We start from the raw sequence: 20,549 nt of genomic DNA, 5'->3' as shown, positions 1-20,549 counted from the left end.
CTGTTTTGTCACTTCCCTGCCATAGTTTCAGGATGGCGAAATTCCCTTCATACGTTCTTGGTGTCGGGTTGACTAAATTTATCAAGCCTAGAGGGCTGGTAGATTACCCAGAACTCGGGTTTGAGGCGGGTGTTAAAGCCATGTTAGATGCGGGAATCAACTACGATCAAGTTGACCAAGGGATCGCATGCTATTGCTATGGAGATTCGACATGCGGTCAACGTGTCTTCTATCAATTCGGTATAGGCAATAGAAGGACTCTTTGCGCCGCCTTCGGTTTGCTGATTGTCTTCAAAGGAATGACTCAAATACCCATTTACAACGTCAACAATAATTGCGCTACAGGTTCTACAGGCATTTTCATGGCGTCTCAGCTAATTGCAGGAGGCCTTGCTGATTGCGTGCTTGTTGTGGGATTCGAGAAGATGGCCCCAGGATCACTCAAGTCGGCCTACAGTGATCGAGCACCCCCAAACGAACGCACTGTCGAAATGATTAGAACAACCCGCGGTTATGACACCAAAGTCCCCAGGGCCCCGCAGACGTTTGGAAATGCTGGGCGTGAGTACATGGAGAAGTTTGGAGCAAGATTGGAGGATTTCGCAGAGATCGCGCGGGTGAATCATCAGCACTCGGCGAAAAATCCTTACAGCCAATTCCAGGATGTTTATACACTGGAAGAAATAATAAAGAGCCCAATGATTCATTACCCACTGACGAAGTTGCAATGGTGCGTATGTTTCATAGAGTTCAGACAGGGACCAGCTGGCTGACAATATCCTGGTCTTTGGTAGCTGTCCCACTTCAGACGGTGGAGCGGCTGCCGTCATCGTCTCGCAGAAATTTCTTGATGCCCATCCTGAGCTCAAGTCTCAAGCGATATTGATTGCGGGTTGCGCAATGGCCACTGACTCTCCCAGCTTATACTCCACTTCGGCAATAGATTTGGTGGGCTTTGAGATGACAAAACGAGCTTCAAAGGAAGCCATGATCCAAGCTGGTGTTACTCCCAAGGACGTCAAAGTCTGTGAGCTTCATGATTGCTTCTCGGCAAACGAGATGATCACCATCGATGGGCTTGGTTTATGTGAGCCAGGCACGGCCCATCACTTCGTTCGGCAAGGCAATATTTCATTCGGCGGAACAGTGGTGGTAAACCCCTCGGGTGGCCTCATTTCGAAAGGCCATCCACTCGGAGCGACAGGGTTAGCGCAATGTGCAGAGTTATGCTGGCACCTGCGTGGTTGGGCTACCAATAGACATGTCGAAGGGGTTTCCGTTGCACTACAACACAATCTTGGACTCGGTGGCGCTGCAGTTGTCACAATTTATAAGCGCGCAGATGGACAGTCGAACACGTGCGCTGTGGACGTGTCGAAGGTGTCGCGGATGGGATACAACCCTGCTTTGGAGGCAAGACCCCTAACGGAAACGGATATTGCGAAAGTAAGAAGTCTTCGCAGTCATAGTACCTGGATGGAAGTACGGGATCGGAAAGTTTCTGCGTTACTCTAGATATATTTTAGCATACCAAGAAGAGTTGAAGACCTAGATCTATACACTTCATCGTAGTGAAATTCCTCGGGAAAATACCCTCGGGTTATGCACCGAATGATGGAGAAATATGCCGGCTATATTGATAGACTAGTTATACACTCATCATTGCGAGGCCTGGGTCTATCTTATATCATGGCTCCCATCTTCTGAAGCAGAAAAGTCAACCTCGAAGGCCCAGAATCTCATCTTGAAATGCTGCAATAATGCCAAAAGCAATCGTAATGGGGGAGGCCCTTGGGGGACCCGGGGAGACCTACTGGCCGTGAGCCGTTCCAAATTAGCGACTTTCTCGAGACAAGCCGCTGATTATCTTCCAGGCTCAAAATAACAGAAGTTCCCTTTCCAAAACCGCGTGCAGACGAAGTTGTAGTCAAAGTGTCCTGCGCATCCCTCAACCATCGAGACCTCTTTGCACGTCAGAAGTTGTACCGCGGGGCTACCCCCGGAGTGCCAATAATGGCAGATGCGGTAGGAGTGGTTGTATTTGCGGCATCTGAAGAGAATAAGAAACAATGGTTGGGTAAAAGGGTTCTTCTGGCTCCGGCCAGAGGGTAGGTACTTTGTCTCCAAAAACTACCAAGGTAAAGCTAATCGTGACCTGAGGTGGGAAAGTGATCCGAAGGGTCCTGAGTCTGATATGTCTATACTTGGAGGAACAGTGAAGCTCAAGAACGGCTGTTGCCAGGAATATATTGCCGTCTCCGCCGCCGAGATCGAGCCGTGCCCGGCGCATCTTTCTGACTCTGAAGCTGCGGCCATCCCCCTGGCAGCACTCACAGCATGGAGAGCCACAATTGTCAAAGCTGAAGTTCAGCCAGGACATAATGTCTTGATTACGGGTATTGGCGGAGGCGTCGCACTGTTCTGCCTTCAGTTTGCGCTATTACGCGGAGCATCAGTATATGTCTCGTCTGGATCGGAAGACAAAATATCCAAAGCGAAGGCTCTAGGTGCCACGGCAGGAGTCAACTACAAAAATGTTGGATGGAGCGAGCAGCTGCTGGATCTTCTTCCATCGAAAAGACCCTATTTGGACTCAATAATTGATGGTGCTGGCGGTGACGTCGTATGGAGGTCATTGAGTCTACTGAGAGCCGGCGGCATTATTGCTAGCTATGGTATGACCCTTGGTCCAAAGGTGACTTTTAGCATGCCGGCTGTGATGAAGAACATCGAGGTTTGCTTCAACCCTTCTCCCCCTTCCATTTCTTTTTTCGATTGGACTTTGACTTTGGGTTCTTGGGCTGATACATGATTAAATTGGCAGCTGAGAGGATCAACCATGGGATCGAGAGATGAATTTAGGCAAGTAGTGGCCTGTATCGCGGAAGCCAGAATGAGGCCTGTAGTACATTCAGTACACCGCTTTGAGAATGTTGAGGACGCCTTCACATTAATGAAAGAAGGGAAGAACTTTGGGAAACTGGTTATTGAGATACAGAGTAACAGAGATTCCCCAAACCTCTGACTATAGAATACCAGACCATATCTACCGGAGATAGCAAAATCTGATCACCATACTACCTCAACGATAATACCGTTTCAGTAGACTAACAGATCAAGGTTCGTAAACAGTTTCATGAATTTCTCTGCCTCTTCAAAGCTTCTGCATATGAAATATCCTAGGGGAATAACTGCACTGAGCTTTCATTAATTGACGATGGTCGTCAATGAGAGACAAGACCTCCGTCAATAATAAGATCAGATCCCGTAGTATATGACGATGCATTGGATAAAAGTAAAACAACAGCACCTTTAAGATCTCGACGGTCCCCCAGACGTTTCATTGGCACATTAACACGAAGTTCTTCTAGGATATTGGGCCGCTTGTCGATATCCCGTATTGCCATGTCAGTCAGCATGAACCTGGTATTGTATCGTCAGTGAGAGAACACTGAAGCTTCCAAACCCGAAATTTCAAGACGGCTTAATACAAAGCAAAGACATACCCAGGGCTGATAGTATTAACTCTGATGTTGTAAGGAACAAGGTCATCAGCGATTGAGCGGCACATAGACAGCACAGCGCCTTTGGAAGCACAATAGCCAGACACTGATTTCCCTGGCACCGAGCAATGAGCTCCGATAGAAGCGACGAGGAGGATACTCCCGCCGTCTCCTTGTGCGATCATTTGTTTAGCAGCTAGCTGCGCAGTGAAGTATGTTCCTAGAACCTACGGCCAAGAAAGTTAGGTATATTACCCCCTAGCATCGAGAGTCTCTTACGTTGACATTCAGCACTGAAGTTAGATCATCCGGGGTTTGATCAAGGAAGGGCATTTCCTTTGCAATTCCTGCGGCAGTCACACTGACCGTTGGTGTTAGATCGCAGATCATCAAAAGAGATGTTCACCTAACCAATAGTGGATATGGCCGAAATCCCTCACCACATCTGCAAATGTTTGCGTGAGCAGTTGGAGGTTTGTAACGTCTGTTCTGTTCGAGGAGTGGTCTGGAGTGAGAATTGAAGTAGAATCCCAGTAGATTTGCAGCCTGCGCACCGGTAGAACTTAGCCTCGACCCCCAACTCGTTATGCAAAAGAGCAAAATCCTCATGAGGCTCGTCGAGTAAGTCCAAAGCAGCAATATTAGCCCCAACCTCTGCACAGGCCCAGGCGAAGGTCAGGCCAAGTCCGCGAGCACCACCTGCGACAAACTGAGCGCTCAAGATGTCCACTTCAAGCGGATTGAGATGGCCACTCACCGGTTATTACTACTGTTTTCCCCTTTAAAGAGAATAGATCAGTGAGATTTGTTTTGCGGTATGCGTCCGTGCTCACAGATGACCCAGACATGGCAATACGAGTATGTTTTTAAACGTGGTGGACTCGAGCGGCAACAGGGCCTTGCAAAGCCTACGATCATGAGTTTGACGTCTATTTCAAAGATAAGACCAATGCATACTGGCATTCGGAAAAAGGCATCTTGATTCTTCAGTCAAAACAGTTCACCACGGTCCGAAGTGAGGCTGCTGCTGACTAGTTACACATCAGGATCACGGCCCGTGGTGTCTGGAGAAAAGACATCGTACGGAGGTACAACAGTGTTTCCTCGGTACCTCGTAGATTTGGCTCTCGTCGGAATAGGTTGACACTCCCGGCTTGGCACTGTTGGCGGTCATTCCGCGGACTTCTCTTGTTGCCTGCATGCTACTGCTTCCATCACCAAACTTCACTCTGGAGAAGCTCTGACCCTCCATGCAGATCCGAGACTTCCATGTCCATGTGTCCCCTTCTACACCTCCTCATAATTTCGAGGGCTTGACCAATCCCAATTCCTTCTTCGCGCGGTCTCTGAGCTCCCTTCGAAGATACTTCCCAACCGCGTTCTTTGGCAGCTCCTTCACAAAGACAACGCCTCCGCGAAGCTGCTTGTATGGCGCCAGCCGCTGCTTGACGAATTCCTTGATTTCCTCCTCGGTGATCTGCGACGGATCGGCAACAACATACGCCCGAGGAAGGTCAGTACCGGGATCGTCTGGCATGTTGATCCCGACAACGGCTGCTTCTTGGATTTTGGGATGTGTGAAGAGTAAGTTCTCGATCTCGGCGGGTGCAACTTGGAGACCTTTGTATTTGAGGAGCTCCTGGAGAACTTATAATCAGCAGTGCTCGTGGTGGCCTGTAGAGGCAAACGAACCTTCTTCCTGTCGACGATATAAAACTTGCCATTACGCAGCACTCCAATGTCACCGGTGCAAAACCACTCGTCGTGAAATGCGTCTTTCGTGGCTTGAGGGTTGTTGAAATAGCCTTGTGTGACAAGCGGGCTCCGGACTAGCATTTCACCTTCCTGTCCTGGCTCAACGTCGTTGAAGTTTTCGTCGACCATTCTGCTCCACCCAGTAAGCAACTGAACTTTGAGAGATACTCTGGAAATCTCCTTACCTGATTTCGACATTGGGGAGAATCGGAGATATGCTACCAGTTATGTCGCTCTGGCCCCTCGGCATCATGGTTACCGCTCCTGTTGTCTCACTCAATCCCCATGTTTGACCAATAAACGTCTCTCCCTGGCCTAGTTTGGCATTCGCAGCAGTCTGCAGATCGCCATCCATCGGAGCCGCTCCAGTTGTGGCGGCGTCGAGGGATCGGAAATGGTCCTTCACCTCGGGAGCCTTGGATATCCGGAGATATATAGAGGGAACTGTGTAAAAGGCGGTGATTTCGTACTCTTTCATATATTTCAAGAGTTGAGTCCACTCGTACTTGCGCATCCATACTACCAACCCACCAGAATAGAATGGTGCAACGAGATATCCAAACAGCCCGGCAATATGGCTAATGGGGAGATGGGCAAGGGTCCGGTATGGCTTGAGTTCCTTCCCGGCTTCGACCTGTTTGGCGGCCCACTCTCTGCCGGCTACCGATGTCACAAATGTCTCTTGCACGAGGTTTTCGTGAGAAAGCATGACGCCTTTGGGAAGACCAGTTGTACCAGAGGACCACAGAATCACAATAAGACTCTTCTTCAACGCCGTGGGGTCTGTGATGCGCTCCCATTTCAGAGTCTGGTCGGAGATGACATTGATCCTGCCGTCTAGACTTGTCAGGCTCCACGAAGGACTGGACTGCAGAACCAGGATCCTCTCCAACGGGAGATTGCATTGTTTCGCTGCTTGGGTTGCCAGATCTTTGTGTTCCGACCCACAAATGATCAAGCGACTGGTGCCGACACTGACTTGTCGAGCCAAATCTGCTACCGTGGAGGAAGGACTGGCGGCGGAATACACTCCACCTGCGGCGATGGTGCCATAGAAGGCTGCTGGCACCAAGGGCTGACCATAGCTGATGACCGTGATGACATCCTTGTCGGGACCCTTGGCGCCGACGCCATAATGATGCCGAAGACCATGGGCGATGCGCTGAGTGAGGTCTAGAAGATCCTTCTTGGCGATCTTGTTCGATGGGTTGGATGCTTCCAGGTGCAAAACAGTGTCGTCTTGGGCCACGCAGTGCTCTGTCTCTGGTTGATGTCAGCAAACTTTCCTGTTGGAGATCGAAAGATGTGGGCATACCAAATAGGAATGTCAACAAATCCAGCTTTGGGACGTCAACAACAGGCCTATCGGGATTGCGATATATTCTAGCCATGATCTTGATGACGGTGATGTGAAACTCGTTCAACCAAATGCCCACGAATAGAAAGCGACAGACCTCTGATCCTCCACCCTCGTCACAGTCGATATGATGGAACTTCTAGGGTTGCAGAGCATTCTCCCACTTTCTTGTCTCGGTACTGCTCCCGCCTATTTGATGTGGGAGCTTTACTGCCAGATGTGGGGTTGGATCGGGAATGCAGTACCGAGGTCTAAGTAAGAAGAAGACATCCGGGCCACGGCTATCCAGAAGCAGGGATGGAAATGTCTTTGGACGGCAAACTCACGTCTTGCAAGAGGGTCGAGACTTTGCTGCCACGCTGCTTAGCCTCATCTGGTTGCATTCCAGCCTCTCCGTCGAATCATGGATGAGGCTGCGCATTGGACCAGCCTTGGACCAGCCTCGGCCAATCCCAGACAGCCTTGCACGTGTCCAAAGAGGGCTTAGTGCAGCCTGACATCATCAAGCCTGGCAAGATTCTGGACAGTGACGTCACTACTGTTAGGGCAAATCTTTCCCTGAAATTCGCGTCCAGGAAACTTTCAACGCACCCAGCCTCGCCAGTTCGATAGTAACCTCGTATATCAGTCAGTTCTTCCGGTGGAAAGATTAATTCTCAAGCCATGGGCCGCCATCGAGACAACAAAATCTCGCGGTCAATAGTCTCCGCCATCCAAGAAGACAACAAGACTCAGAGACGACTCAGACTATGGCGCCCTCTCAAGACCTTCTTCGCGCTCTATGGGCTTCTGTTGATCAGACTCCGCCCAGAGTTGTTCAAGAGGCTAAGAGAAAAGATATGTAAGCTTTCTGATGACGAATACAAGGCTAGCTTCAAGGACAAGGACGCACTCGTGGCCAAGGGCGACATGGGCTATTCGGGCTCGGTACGAGAAAGGGCGAACTCAGTCTCCTCTCCCGAAGTGCGCGGTACTGATGGGGGCTGTCTAGACTTTCTTCAACACCAAAGATGACAAATTCCTCATCAAATCTATCCCTCGTCGATTCGAGCACACCTTCTTCCGAGATGACCTGCTGGAACCCTATGTCTCACACATGGAATCCCATCCCAAGTCACTCCTCGTCCGCATCACCGACTTTCTTGGGTGGCGCTATCCGAGCATCGGTGGCCTCTTTGGCATTGCACCAACTTACCACCTCGTGATGGAGAACCTGCTACACGGCCAGAAACAAGGTTCCGACTGACAGACTTTTGACCTGAAGCCCATGTCGTATTTCTTCCCGGAGCGTGATGTGGCTGGTGGCAGACTCGCCTCGGAGGCAACCAAGTCCAAGCTCGCCGACAAATTCGAAGACAGGATTCTCCTCAGTCGCGAGCAGGCAGACGAATTTTTGCAACTGCTCGAAGAAGATACAGAACTCCTGGAGAGAAACAATGCCGTCGACTACAGCCTGATGCTGGTGCGGATTCCGAAGTCCTCCTCTCCCATGGACGAGAGCCAAAACCTGTTCAATGATCCGCCGAACTGGCGAACCGGTGTACCCAGCCAGGACAACAAGTGGCTGTTCCGGGCGGTGATCCTGGATTTCTTCTGGGCTAAGCACAAGGTGCACGCCAAGGCGATGACGATGCTCATCAATGCATGGAGGATATTTGACGACAAAGGGCCGATGAGTATCACGACTGCTGCACCGGAGTACCGGGGCAGGTTCTTGAAGATGTGCAGGGAGATCGTCAAAGTAGTGGAATAGAAGGACGAGACGGACGTCATCCCCCCCTTTTCCCTTCTTAGCAAGCGAGCTGAGTTCCTGATTGAGAGAGTTGAATGGCGTGAGTATTAATGTCTCGGTAGAAAGGAAATTGGTCTTCATTGATGAGATCTCAGACAATTCCAACATCAGAGACGACATACTCTTGTCACTCTGTTCGATGGGATCATTGCTGCTTTCGGCCCCTGTTCAACTTGACGCAACATGACCACCCAGAACATCAGAAAGGGCGACGTAGAACGAACGAAACTGCGATCCATCTACAGTAACAAACGACTTGGGCATGAATGGATGGCGCCATCTCACCGCCTCTTGCTTGAATGTTTGTCTCTGAGAAACTCTTCGACTTGGGCTTTCTCTCTCGCATTCATGTCTCGGACAATGCTCTTCTTCACCTCCGTCTGGGTAGAAGTCTCCGGTTGAGGTGAAGGAGGAGAACCGTTGATCTGGGAACTGGTGCGTGCCGGTGGAATATCTCTCTGCTCCCCGCTTAGCAGACTCCTCTGCGAACGAGCCACCAGGTGAACTCCGTCGACGACAACCTTTTCCCCCCCTTCACCCGCCCTGGCCTGCGTACTATTGTCTGGCATCAGATTCCCGTGATATGGCTTCCCGAACGCTCCCTCCCTCCACTCTCTCCGCCGAAACTTCCAGGCCGCCACCGTATCTTCGGGGTCGAGAGTCAACCCGACCATCCCCGCCAACGCCTCTACGACTTCATCCGCCCTCGATATGGGCTCGAAGAACAGTCGCTTCCAGTTTCTGCCGTCGCTGTCCGTTTTACGCATCTCTCTCTGGCCGTTCTCGATCCTTTCTTTGGCGTCAGCAGCAGCCTGCATGTCCCCGCGTTGCAGGGCTTCACGAACGCCGCGTCACGCTCGACGCGACTCCCACGGGTCCTGCTCCTCGATTGGGTCGGTGATCAGCGGCGTGGTTCTCGCCGTTGTTACGTCGAATTCTCGATGTCGACGTTCTGTCTGCAGTCGCGGATAACGAACTGGCCGTCCCACCGCCCTGAGACGGTGTAAATTGGACTAGCGCCTACTTCGCCGTCCCGATATACGCTGGCCTCGAAAGTGTGCTTCCTGTCAGGGCCGGAGAAGAAACCTCGTCTGCTGTTGAAGTCGATGGTTGAAGTATACCCACTCGTGCTCGGGATGTGGTGGGTGCCGTGTAACTCCGGGTACGGAGAACCTGTAAAATGCCGTTGATTTTTATGTCTGGAAGTGGGATGAGGTATGTCTCGTGGTGTCGAGCAAGATGAAGTTTGGCATGGCCGATTTGCTGTATGTTGACGCTGCCGGTGAAGGTGATCTCCTGGCGAGTATATCCCTCTGCCTGGCGGAGAATGTTATCAGTAACGCCCAATGAAATGGCCTGATTTGCCCAGAAAATCTTACCGTGACGCCGTGTTCCTCGTTCCAGACGCGACACGCGGTTCCAGGTGGGTGATGACTTGCCAAAACTCAGAGATGGTCTAAATGAACGGCCAGCGAGTATAGAAACAATTGCAGAAGGGACAAAAATGGGCGTCCGATTTACCTTACTTGCTCGCTAACCAGCCTCGTAATCCCGACCTCGACCTCGTCCTGCTCCTGATCCCGGTCGTCTTCCCACCTAGCCAAAAAAAGTTCCCCGAGAAAGGCATTGATCGGCTTCTTCAGGCCCTCGGCCTCCGACCTGCCCGCGTACTGCTGGTTCCTCAAGGAGGAGACGAACCATTTCAGCACCAACAGTGCTCGCTCCGCGGGATCGTCCGCGGCCGCAGGGGCCACCAATATCGAGGGCCTCTCGGCCCAGAACGAGGGCAGCAGCGGATTTCGTATCGAGGACGGATGGCGAGGCGGTGATGTTGGAGAGGTCGCCGCGCATGGTGGCTATAGACTTTTGATGGCGGCATTATCCAGTCAGCGAGTGGCTCGGGGTTATGAAGTGCATTTTCTTTGCACGGATCCTGGAAATAAAGATGATTTGTGCGTGTGGCTTAACTCCTAGTACTGATTACGTCTCGAGCCGCCCCAGCTCTGACTGTCTTCTTCTCTCCCGGCTTGATTGATGGCGCCGAGGAAGAGGACCACCAGTGCCGGAATTGAAAGAGGGGAGCAGGGTGAGAAAAGAAAACATAGAATTCACATACAGCAACAAAATCCTTCAACTTGAACCTGTTCTTAGATAGGGTTGGCTCCGCCATGTCTTCGAATACTCTCACAGTTGTAAGGAACATTAATGTATAGGAGGACGTGTAGCCGAGTCTGGGTTGTACACAAATCCGGAACTCAGAGGAGACGGACCTGTGAACCAACAGCATCATTGAAGCGCTTTTTGCTGAAGGAGAGAGGAGTTATGGGCTCGCTCAGAAGTATTCGGCGTTTGGACGACGAGGGAATCCAAGGCCTGGTGGCCCCCCACTGGGACTGGGACCTGGAATCCATGATATCGTGATGTCGTGATGTCGTGACACCAAGCGCCAGTAGCCTACCAAGAACAGCAAGATCGCGTCAATCTTACCCATCGTCGTCATGCCAGTCGCTATTGTACAAAGTCGCGGGCGCTGTTGCTGTCCCGATCCATTCCCTCCAATGTCCCAGGGCAATCGGCATGCCTAGATCCTCTGTCTGATCTCTCCCCGATGGACTCTCGCTAAGCGGCACTGTCTCTGGCTAAATTTTCTTGTGCTCGAGAATATAGTTGCTCTCAGCTTTTGGCAGAAGACTCGGCTACGCCGCTTTGTTCCGATGGCATTAACGGGGAGGTCCCTTTGCTCAAGGCTGAACAGAACACTGTTGGATAGACGGAGAAGCGAAGAAATGGACGCCATTCCACAGGCCGATCATCAGGGTTCATAACAAGCCATCCATCCTCTCCTTTCGCTGCACTGTTTTCACATGCTTCCTTCGACTATCGAACTGCTTGGTTCTCTTGAGGATTAATGGCAGCGACCACGAGGATGCGGTGTTTGCATCCATTCGATCTGAAGGTTTTTGGCGTGCGCCAGGACCTGTCTTCCGTTCTTGACCACAATTGCACCCAGTTGGAAGAGAATGGATCTTCTTTGCTGACTTCAAGTTCTGCAGTTTAAGGCCAATGCTCTGACAGGCTCGGACCGAGTATTTCCTCTTACCAAGCTAGAATAGCACCAGCACCTTTCGACAGGATCCATATGATAGGTCTGCCAATATCTGTAATGGCGGAAACCCTCACACTCTCCACCCCCACCAACTTGAATGGATATTCAAAGCCCTCCAATGTAGAAATTTGTATAGGAACGCAACATATGGCTGGGGATAAGTGAGAAGGCGAAAAAATATCAGCACAGTCCATGATCATGTGATGAGAACTTGTATGGTTGACTTGGATGCGGCCGAGCACCACATTTTCGCCCTTGCATCATGCACAGGAGGCAAAAGGAGTGGATGCCAAGGAGGCAGAAATGAAGGCAGAATACTCCTATCATGTTGGCTATGGTCCGCAGAAGACTTTAATAATGCTGCATCCCGGCATTCTCCTAGCAATGCTCTATTGACGCTGCAATACAACACGAGACAATGTCAATTCACCGACGATTCGACGAGGTTCCCGCAGGTTACGCCAAGCTCTCTGCTTTCATCGGGAAGGAAAGAAACTTTACGACATTTCGAAAGTGCTCTGTTCTGAATACAGGAATCTTCTTTATCTCCAGGCTGAGCTCACTGATCTTGAGTCCAGATTGGATGAATTAGACAGAAGCCTGAACTCCAGGAGCCAAGCGGACGGCAAACCAGGCAGCGAAGATCCACGATATTCGTGGAATGAGTTTGTATGCGATTCAGAGCGCCGGCGACTCGTCGAAGACATCAGAGCGAAACTAGACGCCGACAGTACGCCATTCAGGACCAAGCCACTTCCTGACAACGGGAACATGTATCTGACGACCCCTGGTAGATTCCGCTCTACTCCAATGCCATAGAGAGTCAAACCTCAGTGCTCCGAGCCGTTCTCATATCAGTGGGCTCAAGGCATGGATGAATGATGCAAACCCAATACAAGATTCATCGGCACATATCGCCGAGAACAGAAGCTTCCTCGGCGATCGATACCGTGACGACAACCCGTCCACCATCAGTCATGATGTCGAGAATGGCGAGGTAGCTTCGCTGACTACTCCTGCCGATAGTTGGCTGGCACGCGCCATGCGAGGGTCTTTTCTGAAATACGTCTTCATGGTCAGTGCCAGTACAGTTCTACTCGCGAAAACAAAAGTCCACCAAATTACTAAATGATTATCAGAAGGACTTTATCTATAGCAACGGCAAGGAGGAAATCATATACTTCTTCCCGGGCTCCAAAATTGACGACATTGTGACCGGGGTTGCCACACCCTCCGCAGTTATGCTTATAGTAGTTGCCACTATACCACTACGTGTTGAAATGCGGGAAAAGATCGTGTTTACGCTGCTTCTAGCCATAGTTCTACCGCTGTGTGGTGCGAAGAAATATGAAGTGGTGCTGGGAACTGCAGGGCAAGTTTCTCTCCACAAATTTGACCTACCACGTTGCTGATGTTGGAAAGATACGTTGCAGTATTGGCGGTGTTCGTATCGAGTAATGCGTGATCATGAAAATCGGAAGGAGCGTTTTACCACGAGTCGCTCGTCGGGGCACGCCTTGAGGAACGCTACCGCGCATCACTGTTGGGCAGAACGGTACATCTCGAAACTGTGAGAAGGCCTGATATTTCTTGGCGATACAGAGTGTATCTATATCTATTGACAGTCTGGGTGTTTGAAGAACTCTTGATACTGTAGGTGCTGTGAAAGAATGCTCAGGAGAACGGGGGGATCAGAGGACCCATTCACACCAGAACAGATTCGGGTTCTGACCGATCTGGTGCATGTCTCGAAAACGGATTAGGATCAGGGTCTCTGCCGAAGTATGGTCATTCAACCGAGCACACTCCACAGCAAGTGGCAAGATATTCCACGATCATGCAAGCGATTTGCGGGGGTATGTTGAATCTCGGGGGTATATTGAATCGGACCGGGTCACCAAATTGAAAGATATTTGATAAGGTCGCATGACATTGACGTTAGGGCCGTCACGATGGGAAATGGCATGCAGGTGAAAGCACACGAAAGCCCAAGATCCTGAAAGTGTGCTGAATCAGACCAAGGAGACAAGTGCTGCGCCCGAGGGAAGAGAGACCTTGTGATAAAGGTTTGGATGCTCAAGACCATCACATTGCCGCTTGACGATCGTCGTTACTCATGCATCCCCCTCTCTCCCCCTGTCCGTTGATTGATTGTGGCCGCCAGAACCTACGCCGTCGTCGCCGCCGCCGCCGTCGTGTTCCTCGTCGTGCAAGCCCATGTCCGCCCACTTTTCGAGCAAAAGGCTTAGCTCGGTGTCCGGATCCTCCTTGATCAATATGTGATTGGGGTATTTGGAGCTGAAGGTGAGATGCTCCTGGCCTTCCCAGGCAATGTCCTTCACGATGACCGTCAACCGCTCCAGCAGAGACTTGCTGACACCGCCAGGAGGAGGCGTATCGCCATCCCCGACAGCAGCGACCTTGTCTTCTGCCGTCTTCAGTAACATGTGGGTGACGCCTTTAACCAGTTGCCGCTGGCGTGAACATCTCACCAGAACCCTCATGATGTCCAGTAGTTCTTCCTCCTCGTCCGCGGAATGGAGATTGCCAGACAGCAGGAAACTAGCAGCGAGGATGCCGGATTGCGGCGTCAGGACGGTGAAGAAGCGATGGCCAAAGCTAGCATTGAAGATTCGAATGATCTGTATTGTGACTGAGGTGATCTGTATACACATCTCCTTCGTCTCGCGGGTGATCTGGTCGAGCTCGTCCTGACCTGGGATTGGTGCATCCGGGCTCGGGCCTGTTGCCGATCTTTGTTCGGGCTCGGCGCTCGGCTTTGGGGCACTCGGAGGCGGCGGGATCGTCCAATTCCACATTAACAGGCGGAAATGATGCAAGCTCAATCTAATGCAGATGTCAAGTCAGCCAGCCTTACTCGTACATCATGGGGACAAGGTGTATTACGCCAGGTCTACCGTGGTCGGGACCAAAACAAAATTTGGTTCATTAACCTGGAACTGCTGAGGTATTGATCTGTACCATTCCAACATTTTCCTGTCCATCTCCTGAGTTGCATTGAGCCTTTCCATGGCGCCCATGGTGGAAAAGTCGGCAAACACCAGAGACTGGATATCGCCAGCGAATACATACAGCTCGCACATGTAGTGGTAAAGAGCCTGAAGTGGCAGCTGAACGGGATCCCCCGCCATCGGATAAGGCGACCACAGTGTGAGATGGTCGAGCCATACCTTGGAAGCATATGGTGCCTCAAGAGATGGCTTGGGACTCGTCGGTGCGATCAGGAACCCTGTGCCAAAGCCACTGGTGGTCAAGTCAACCAGACGCTTAGACTCGACCAATCGGGGTTGATGCTCACGTTGAATATATGTGCGCCGCCCACTCAACAATCTTCAGGGATCGTTCAAAATCCTCAGAGATTGGTTGACTCTTCCCTGATTTCGGATGCCGACGAAGAAGCTGAGGCATCATCACCTCGAGCTGTTTCAGGGACGACAAGCTCACCCTGTCTTTGCCGGTGAATGCCGCCCTAATCCTGGGTATCAGCACACGTCTCGCTATAACTCTTATGTTCCCGACTTACGTCATTATCATGATAGTGAAGCCCTGAATATTGGTCAGTGTCGGCTTAGCGGCTTCGAGTGTCCACAGCCGGTGAGCCTCATTGTAGAAATGGAGTCCTCGCGACCCCACATCCCCTGGCGTCGCAAAGGCCAAGGGATGATCTGAAAAAAACTGGCATCGGAATCAACAGATGTGGCCCCGCACGCGTCGGGTTGACAAAATACTCACGCATCCCATTCCAAGAACTGCATTGACCAAGAAAGGTGAACAATAGGAAGAGTCCAGATTCCCCTTGGCCATGGCGGCAAGAAACAACTTCTCGTCGAAATTGTGGTAGTAGAAATGATACCAATTGATGTACGCGGAGACAAGGTGAGAGACGAGGAGGTCGTCTTTCGTAACTGTGGTCCACGGAGCGGCCGGGACCCTGAAAGTCGGATTGTCGGTCAGCTCACTTATTGCAAGCATGCGACGTATCCCGTCACCCTCTGGAGGAGGACTGGTGGACAGAGCCGCGCGAGTCTCATTTGCCACTGGACCAGGATGGGCGTCAAGAAAGAGAATGATCTCTTCGAGAGGAGCATCCTGCTTGATAAGTTCGAGAAGTTGCCGCGCCTCTGGGCTCGAGGAGTGTTTTAGACTGATCAGGATCCTGTCGAGAGCATGACTTCGGAGTTCGAGTTCGTCGAACCTCCTCTTGCGGCTCTCCTTCCTTCGTCCATCCTGTGATGGGTCGTAGATGCATGTCTTGTTGCTCGCTTGACAATTGGAGCAGGGCTGGTGCTGATCACACTAATGACAACATCAGGTCGATTGGGAGCTAGGGAATCTCGAATCCCGGGGATAAGTGGCTAGCAGACATCGTACAACTTACCTTTCGTTTCGAGATTTTGCAGGTCTGGCAAGCAATAGTAGCATTTTTCTTAACTGAGCGCTGTGGGTTAGGAACAGGGAAGTCGCGAATGCCTGTGTTCTCGTCTATGGCAATTGAGGGATCGAGTGGAACAGACCCTGGCAGCGCGGCAGCTCCCCCTAAAGCGGGTCGGAGCGGCCGAGCCTGAGGCTGAGTTCGGTGCTGAGGCATGGAAGTAAAGCAAGGTCATAGTGATAGAGGAGAGAGAAAAAATGTCGGTCGAACCTAGAGGGTTATCATCAAGAGAAGGTCCTGTCTGGCAGACGGCAGATCGTGATGAGGAATGGAAAACAGTCAATCCACCATTCACAGACTGCAGTTCGGGACTCACCGTCAGCATGGCCGAGTTTTGCAACAGTGAAGGTAGGGGATGCCGCTTGCCATCATGGAGGTTTTGAACTGGCATGGTGGAAAAATAACTCCACCGGGGAAACACATTGGATGAACTGTTTAGCCCACCCGAAATGTCTCGTATCAGGAGCCTCCAGTCAGAAGGGTCGGCTCTGTTGGCCTCTATTTGCCCAACCCGGGTTCCTCATGGCGTCTAAGCTGTTCCTAGTATCGTGGGACGAACTCCTTGCCACTTTCCAGGTCTTCACCGAACTAGCCGACTACTCTCCCTGGGCGTCTACAGTTGGAAGAGACATTGCAATGTCTGACGAGTCTGAGTGGATTTAGCACCTTCGAATTGCTATGACCTTCAATGCGGCTGAGGTGGATGTCTTCCTTTCTTTTCGTTCTCTCTCCCGGGAAGATTCTTCGGCTCCTAAAGATACCTTGGATAGTGAAAGACCGGCCAGAGCTTTGTCGTTGTTGAAGACTTCCCCGCCTCCTCAATGGGTACCCACTTGAGGACTGTCGGTTAGGCATGATGCTATTCATCCTTGCCGACTTTATGCGCAATCACCTCGCTTGGACAGAGAAAGCACGACGCGATTCTTACCTCCACCAAGTCAAGCCTCGTGCATGCTGGGTCTATGTATATATCCCTGCACTATCGATAACGCCTCAAAAACTCAATCGAATCAACGCCTCAACCCACTTTCTAGCGTCAACTCCCACGCCTTCGGTGACGCCCTTTGCATTGGCGGCTCCAGCGCTCCCAACAGCCCCAAATATGCCGCGCCCGCTACCGCTGACTTCTCGAGTCCGGGGTTGGTCACGAAGGAGCCATTTCCCCGCTGATGTAGAACTTCCGGCCTCTGACCTGGACCGGGACGTGTCTCGGCTTGTCGATGTGCGTTCATGGGGAGATCGTCTGACGAGAATTGCTTCTTTGGCAAGATCCCTGGTTGTTTGTAATCCACTCTTGCAGAATTCGACAAGGTCACCACCTGTGGCTTGATTCGTCGACTGCTTTACAACAACATCGCTCCCGTCGGCGTGTTGCTTCGAAGGCAAGACTTTCATCCACACAATCCACCAGCCTCTTGCCGTTTTGATTGTTCTTTCTAATTCCTCACCATTTGGTCGAGCATTGGTGATACCAGCATTCCTGTCACGAGTTGAAGCCCATGTATTGAGAATATGAGTGTAGACATTCAGAGCCTCGATGCGGGTCCAGTCACTCTTGATAATCCTCGGCAGACCTGAAGAGCTTGTGCCGCCCTCTGTTGATGATGACCCTATGGGTATCCCAAGGGTGTACCACGAGCCCGAAACGGTGATCGGGCGGAGATTCTGTTGGGTCCGATGCAGCCCTTCAGCAGCGAGGCTTCCTGGAAGCGGTATGTTTGGGATTGAGGTTCGAAGCGTAGATTTCTGGGGATCATAAAGAAGATCATATATTTCAGTGACATCCTTTTTGTCGGGCAGGGATTGTGGATCGTCCCCATTTTCGAGTCCTGAACTTGAATCCACGCCCAATGACGCTCTCATTCGCTCTCTCCAGCGTTGCGGATCCGTGCTTTTCAGGAGGCTCTTTTGCAGTGGCCCGAGGATATGATGTATGGCTCGGTAAAAGCCAGGTATCGCAAGATTTGGTGTGTGCAACCGGAACAAGAACACGAAAATGAATGGCTGGTGAACGTAGACCGCGACTTGAACCTTTTCGTGGGTGGCAATTGGGTGTGCTCCGTCCGCGGATGCCGACGCACTTGTTTTACCCTGTCCTGACTCGATATCAACACCCTTCCCGCTCGCCTGCGGATGTTCTTCAGCGTCTAGATGGGAAAATCTGGACGTGGACATCTCAACAACTAGGGTGCGGAGGGAAATACGGCTTGACGGCCGCTGTGATAGCAATCTTGACTCTGCTGGACTAATGCTGGCTCTCTCGTCGTTGGATTCGTCCTCAAATTCTGTATTTTCGAGATCACCAGAGAGGCCAATCAAGAACTTGCCAATGGACTCCTCCAGCCGTTGAACGAATGGTGTTTCTTCTTCGTCACTGACATCTGGTGTCGGATCAAGTTCCTGCAACTGTTCGTCCGCAGATTCTGTGGCCTGACTTGCGTGCGTACTCTGATTAAGATCTTTTCCATCTGGAACTTTAGATGTTTTGCCACTGCCGAAGCCTTTGGGATTTAGTGTCCAGCTGGAGCCATATCCAAGGCTGAGATACTTCATCATCTTCTCCGTGTTGAACATGGAAGGCTGTTCTGAGGCTTCGGAGCCCGACTCGATATCTATTTCACTCCTGCGGTCGTCGTTTGCGCTGGGTGGCTTTGAATCTACTTTGACGATTGCGTTGTCCAAAGATCGCTCTACGGCGGTAACAAGAGGTGCCGGAATGCCTGGGGGTATTGCATTGTTCTCGATCGCCTTGCGGCGTAAACCCTGCGGTTTCCCTCCAGGTGGCTTGACTCTGGGATGTACCGCTTGTGCTTGCTGTTTCGTTTGGTCAAAGGTTGTCTCTTGAAGTCTGCCTTGTTCCACCTTGCGTCTTTTTCTGCGATGCTTTGGGCGAGATGCAGGATTTTCGGCCACCCCATAAGCTGCGTCACCGTGCATGTAAATAGATTCCATCCAGTGGGACATTGTAATAAGGGAAGGCCTTGAGATGCCACCAACACCAGAAAATATGACTCCATCCTCAGCCCTCGAATCTTCGCCATTACCCAACCAAGGTTGCAATTCTTGAGGAGGATGCGCTGCAGTAATCTCTCTTGTTTTCTCTTCGCCAATGCGCTTCGGAGGAGCATCCCCGTATCTCCCAACAATAAGATCGATGAGCCCCTCGGTACGGCTCGCAAATCCTTCTAGCACTTCCCTCTCGCCACTTCCCCATTCTTCTTCGCCAACGCCAACACCGAGCTCTCCGCCACCAGCGAGTTTGACAGCGTCGTAAATGTCTGTCACAGGATGGCCGTGCAAAAGGACATCCCAATTCAAGATGAATCGTGTCCAGTACCTATGCAAAAGGCTGCAAAACAGATCTCGATTGTTTTCATGCTTTTTCCACAGCTCGGACAAGGACGTCGCATGGTGAAGCAAGAATCCACGATGTCCATGCATAAGTTGTGCGAGCAACAAAGGTGCTGGTGCAACTTCTCGCGACGAGTATTCCATATCTCCCTTAAACGCAGTATCACCTAGGCCGGTATTTGTTGCTGATTTTGTAGAATGCTTTTGTCCAGAGGGTATTCTTGCGACAGAAGGCAATTGTGTCAGGTCGATGGCAGCGAGAATCCACCACTGAGGCTCGACCTCTTTTAGGACAATTCGAGACTTTCCCGTTTCTATGGACTCGAGAGGGACGCCATTCGAGAAGTTCCTAAGATGTCGATCAGATGTCAGATCATCATAGCTATTGGGCAGGTGTGGACTCTGAGAGTGCAAGGACGGAAAGGAAGATGGAGGCCGTAATGCAGTCTCCGCTGCCCACCTACTTTACAAAGCTCACCATACCTTGTGCCAGCCCTACCTGCCGTAATCTCTCATTCTCTTCTGCCTCCTCTTCCTCTTTCTGTTTTCCTTTTGGCTGTCTGTCCCGCTCAGAGGCAGCATGGCGTCTACCATTTGCAGCATGTTTTCCTTTCGCCTGCTCCTCTCGGTCCACTTCAAGCTTGTGGGAGTAGTAAAACACAATCTGGTCGCGTAAGGTCTCATCAGTAAGACCGAGAGATGGATTGTATATTGCGAGGTAGGATAAGTGAGCCGGGACGACGGTACGAGCGGACATTACGAGCGGGAGCAGCGTCTGCTATGGTGTACTACAAGGAGCACCATATCCAATTGTCATAGAGAAAAATGTATATTAGCTGGCCATGGCGAATATCACGAAATATTCTGAACCCCTTCCACAATACACATGAACACCAAGCGAGAGCTCGCAGTACCGCGAGGACCAAGACTTAAGCCTATCAGCAGCGACCCTACGTCATGGCGAGGCTGAAGCGTGCACGTGATGTTGGCCCTGCTAGCCTTGTTTTGCAAGTTGAAGAGGCACGTGCTGCAACAGTGAGTCGTTTGTTGCAGGATATTCACATGTATTCCGATGCTTTGCATTAAGTTGAGGACGAAGATCCAGCAATAAATGTCCCCCAATGCGTAATTCGACAAATGACCGCTAGATCTGGTTGCTAGGGCCGTCTGATCTGCCATTGTCGGTTCCAAAGACCAAGCTTGCCAGCTTGGGTAGTTCAGACGGCTCGAAA

The 20,549-nt window shown here is 51.2% G+C and overlaps 10 protein-coding genes across 10 annotated transcripts; 5 read left to right on the top strand and 5 right to left on the bottom strand.

The window, feature by feature from the left end:
- Positions 1 to 32: 32 nt before the first annotated feature.
- Z519_04016 (uncharacterized protein) lies at positions 33 to 1,515 on the top strand (the record flags this gene model as incomplete). Its single annotated transcript, XM_016761763.1, has 3 exons — positions 33 to 240; positions 298 to 730; positions 795 to 1,515. The coding sequence occupies 3 exons, from the start codon at positions 33 to 35 to the stop codon at positions 1,513 to 1,515; spliced, it is 1,362 nt and encodes a 453-aa protein (XP_016622101.1).
- Positions 1,516 to 1,760: 245 nt separating this feature from the next.
- On the top strand, positions 1,761 to 2,812 carry Z519_04015 (uncharacterized protein; the record flags this gene model as incomplete). Its single annotated transcript, XM_016761762.1, has 3 exons — positions 1,761 to 1,819; positions 1,875 to 2,108; positions 2,161 to 2,812. 3 exons carry the CDS (start codon positions 1,761 to 1,763, stop codon positions 2,810 to 2,812), a joined length of 945 nt encoding a protein of 314 aa, XP_016622100.1.
- A 412-nt stretch (positions 2,813 to 3,224) lies between these two features.
- Positions 3,225 to 4,351, bottom strand: Z519_04014 (uncharacterized protein; the record flags this gene model as incomplete). The annotated part of the gene is made up of 6 exons (XM_016761761.1): positions 3,225 to 3,423; positions 3,507 to 3,730; positions 3,783 to 3,864; positions 3,915 to 3,992; positions 4,058 to 4,202; positions 4,261 to 4,351. 6 exons carry the CDS (start codon positions 4,349 to 4,351, stop codon positions 3,225 to 3,227), a joined length of 819 nt encoding a protein of 272 aa, XP_016622099.1.
- A 449-nt stretch (positions 4,352 to 4,800) lies between these two features.
- On the bottom strand, positions 4,801 to 6,649 carry Z519_04013 (uncharacterized protein; the record flags this gene model as incomplete). Its single annotated transcript, XM_016761760.1, has 4 exons — positions 4,801 to 5,142; positions 5,196 to 5,391; positions 5,444 to 6,521; positions 6,574 to 6,649. 4 exons carry the CDS (start codon positions 6,647 to 6,649, stop codon positions 4,801 to 4,803), a joined length of 1,692 nt encoding a protein of 563 aa, XP_016622098.1.
- Positions 6,650 to 7,278: 629 nt separating this feature from the next.
- On the top strand, positions 7,279 to 7,861 carry Z519_04012 (uncharacterized protein; the record flags this gene model as incomplete). Its single annotated transcript, XM_016761759.1, has 2 exons — positions 7,279 to 7,542; positions 7,607 to 7,861. The coding sequence occupies 2 exons, from the start codon at positions 7,279 to 7,281 to the stop codon at positions 7,859 to 7,861; spliced, it is 519 nt and encodes a 172-aa protein (XP_016622097.1).
- A 21-nt stretch (positions 7,862 to 7,882) lies between these two features.
- Positions 7,883 to 8,368, top strand: Z519_04011 (uncharacterized protein; the record flags this gene model as incomplete). The annotated part of the gene is made up of 1 exon (XM_016761758.1): positions 7,883 to 8,368. The coding sequence occupies one exon, from the start codon at positions 7,883 to 7,885 to the stop codon at positions 8,366 to 8,368; it is 486 nt and encodes a 161-aa protein (XP_016622096.1).
- A 320-nt stretch (positions 8,369 to 8,688) lies between these two features.
- Positions 8,689 to 10,258, bottom strand: Z519_04010 (uncharacterized protein; the record flags this gene model as incomplete). Its single annotated transcript, XM_016761757.1, has 6 exons — positions 8,689 to 9,196; positions 9,263 to 9,400; positions 9,450 to 9,724; positions 9,787 to 9,841; positions 9,929 to 10,077; positions 10,106 to 10,258. The coding sequence occupies 6 exons, from the start codon at positions 10,256 to 10,258 to the stop codon at positions 8,689 to 8,691; spliced, it is 1,278 nt and encodes a 425-aa protein (XP_016622095.1).
- Positions 10,259 to 11,931: 1,673 nt separating this feature from the next.
- Positions 11,932 to 12,925, top strand: Z519_04009 (uncharacterized protein; the record flags this gene model as incomplete). The annotated part of the gene is made up of 4 exons (XM_016761756.1): positions 11,932 to 12,026; positions 12,092 to 12,243; positions 12,308 to 12,588; positions 12,653 to 12,925. 4 exons carry the CDS (start codon positions 11,932 to 11,934, stop codon positions 12,923 to 12,925), a joined length of 801 nt encoding a protein of 266 aa, XP_016622094.1.
- A 702-nt stretch (positions 12,926 to 13,627) lies between these two features.
- Positions 13,628 to 16,122, bottom strand: Z519_04008 (uncharacterized protein; the record flags this gene model as incomplete). The annotated part of the gene is made up of 6 exons (XM_016761755.1): positions 13,628 to 14,360; positions 14,421 to 14,777; positions 14,833 to 15,003; positions 15,058 to 15,209; positions 15,267 to 15,830; positions 15,913 to 16,122. The coding sequence occupies 6 exons, from the start codon at positions 16,120 to 16,122 to the stop codon at positions 13,628 to 13,630; spliced, it is 2,187 nt and encodes a 728-aa protein (XP_016622093.1).
- An 837-nt stretch (positions 16,123 to 16,959) lies between these two features.
- Positions 16,960 to 20,074, bottom strand: Z519_04007 (uncharacterized protein; the record flags this gene model as incomplete). The annotated part of the gene is made up of 2 exons (XM_016761754.1): positions 16,960 to 19,666; positions 19,782 to 20,074. The coding sequence occupies 2 exons, from the start codon at positions 20,072 to 20,074 to the stop codon at positions 16,960 to 16,962; spliced, it is 3,000 nt and encodes a 999-aa protein (XP_016622092.1).
- Positions 20,075 to 20,549: the final 475 nt, after the last annotated feature.

This window comes from Cladophialophora bantiana (genome assembly GCF_000835475.1).
Source record: "Cladophialophora bantiana CBS 173.52 unplaced genomic scaffold supercont1.5, whole genome shotgun sequence".
In the NCBI taxonomy this organism is placed as follows: Eukaryota; Fungi; Ascomycota; class Eurotiomycetes; order Chaetothyriales; family Herpotrichiellaceae; genus Cladophialophora; species Cladophialophora bantiana.
This window is presented reverse-complemented; position numbering and strand designations above follow the sequence as displayed.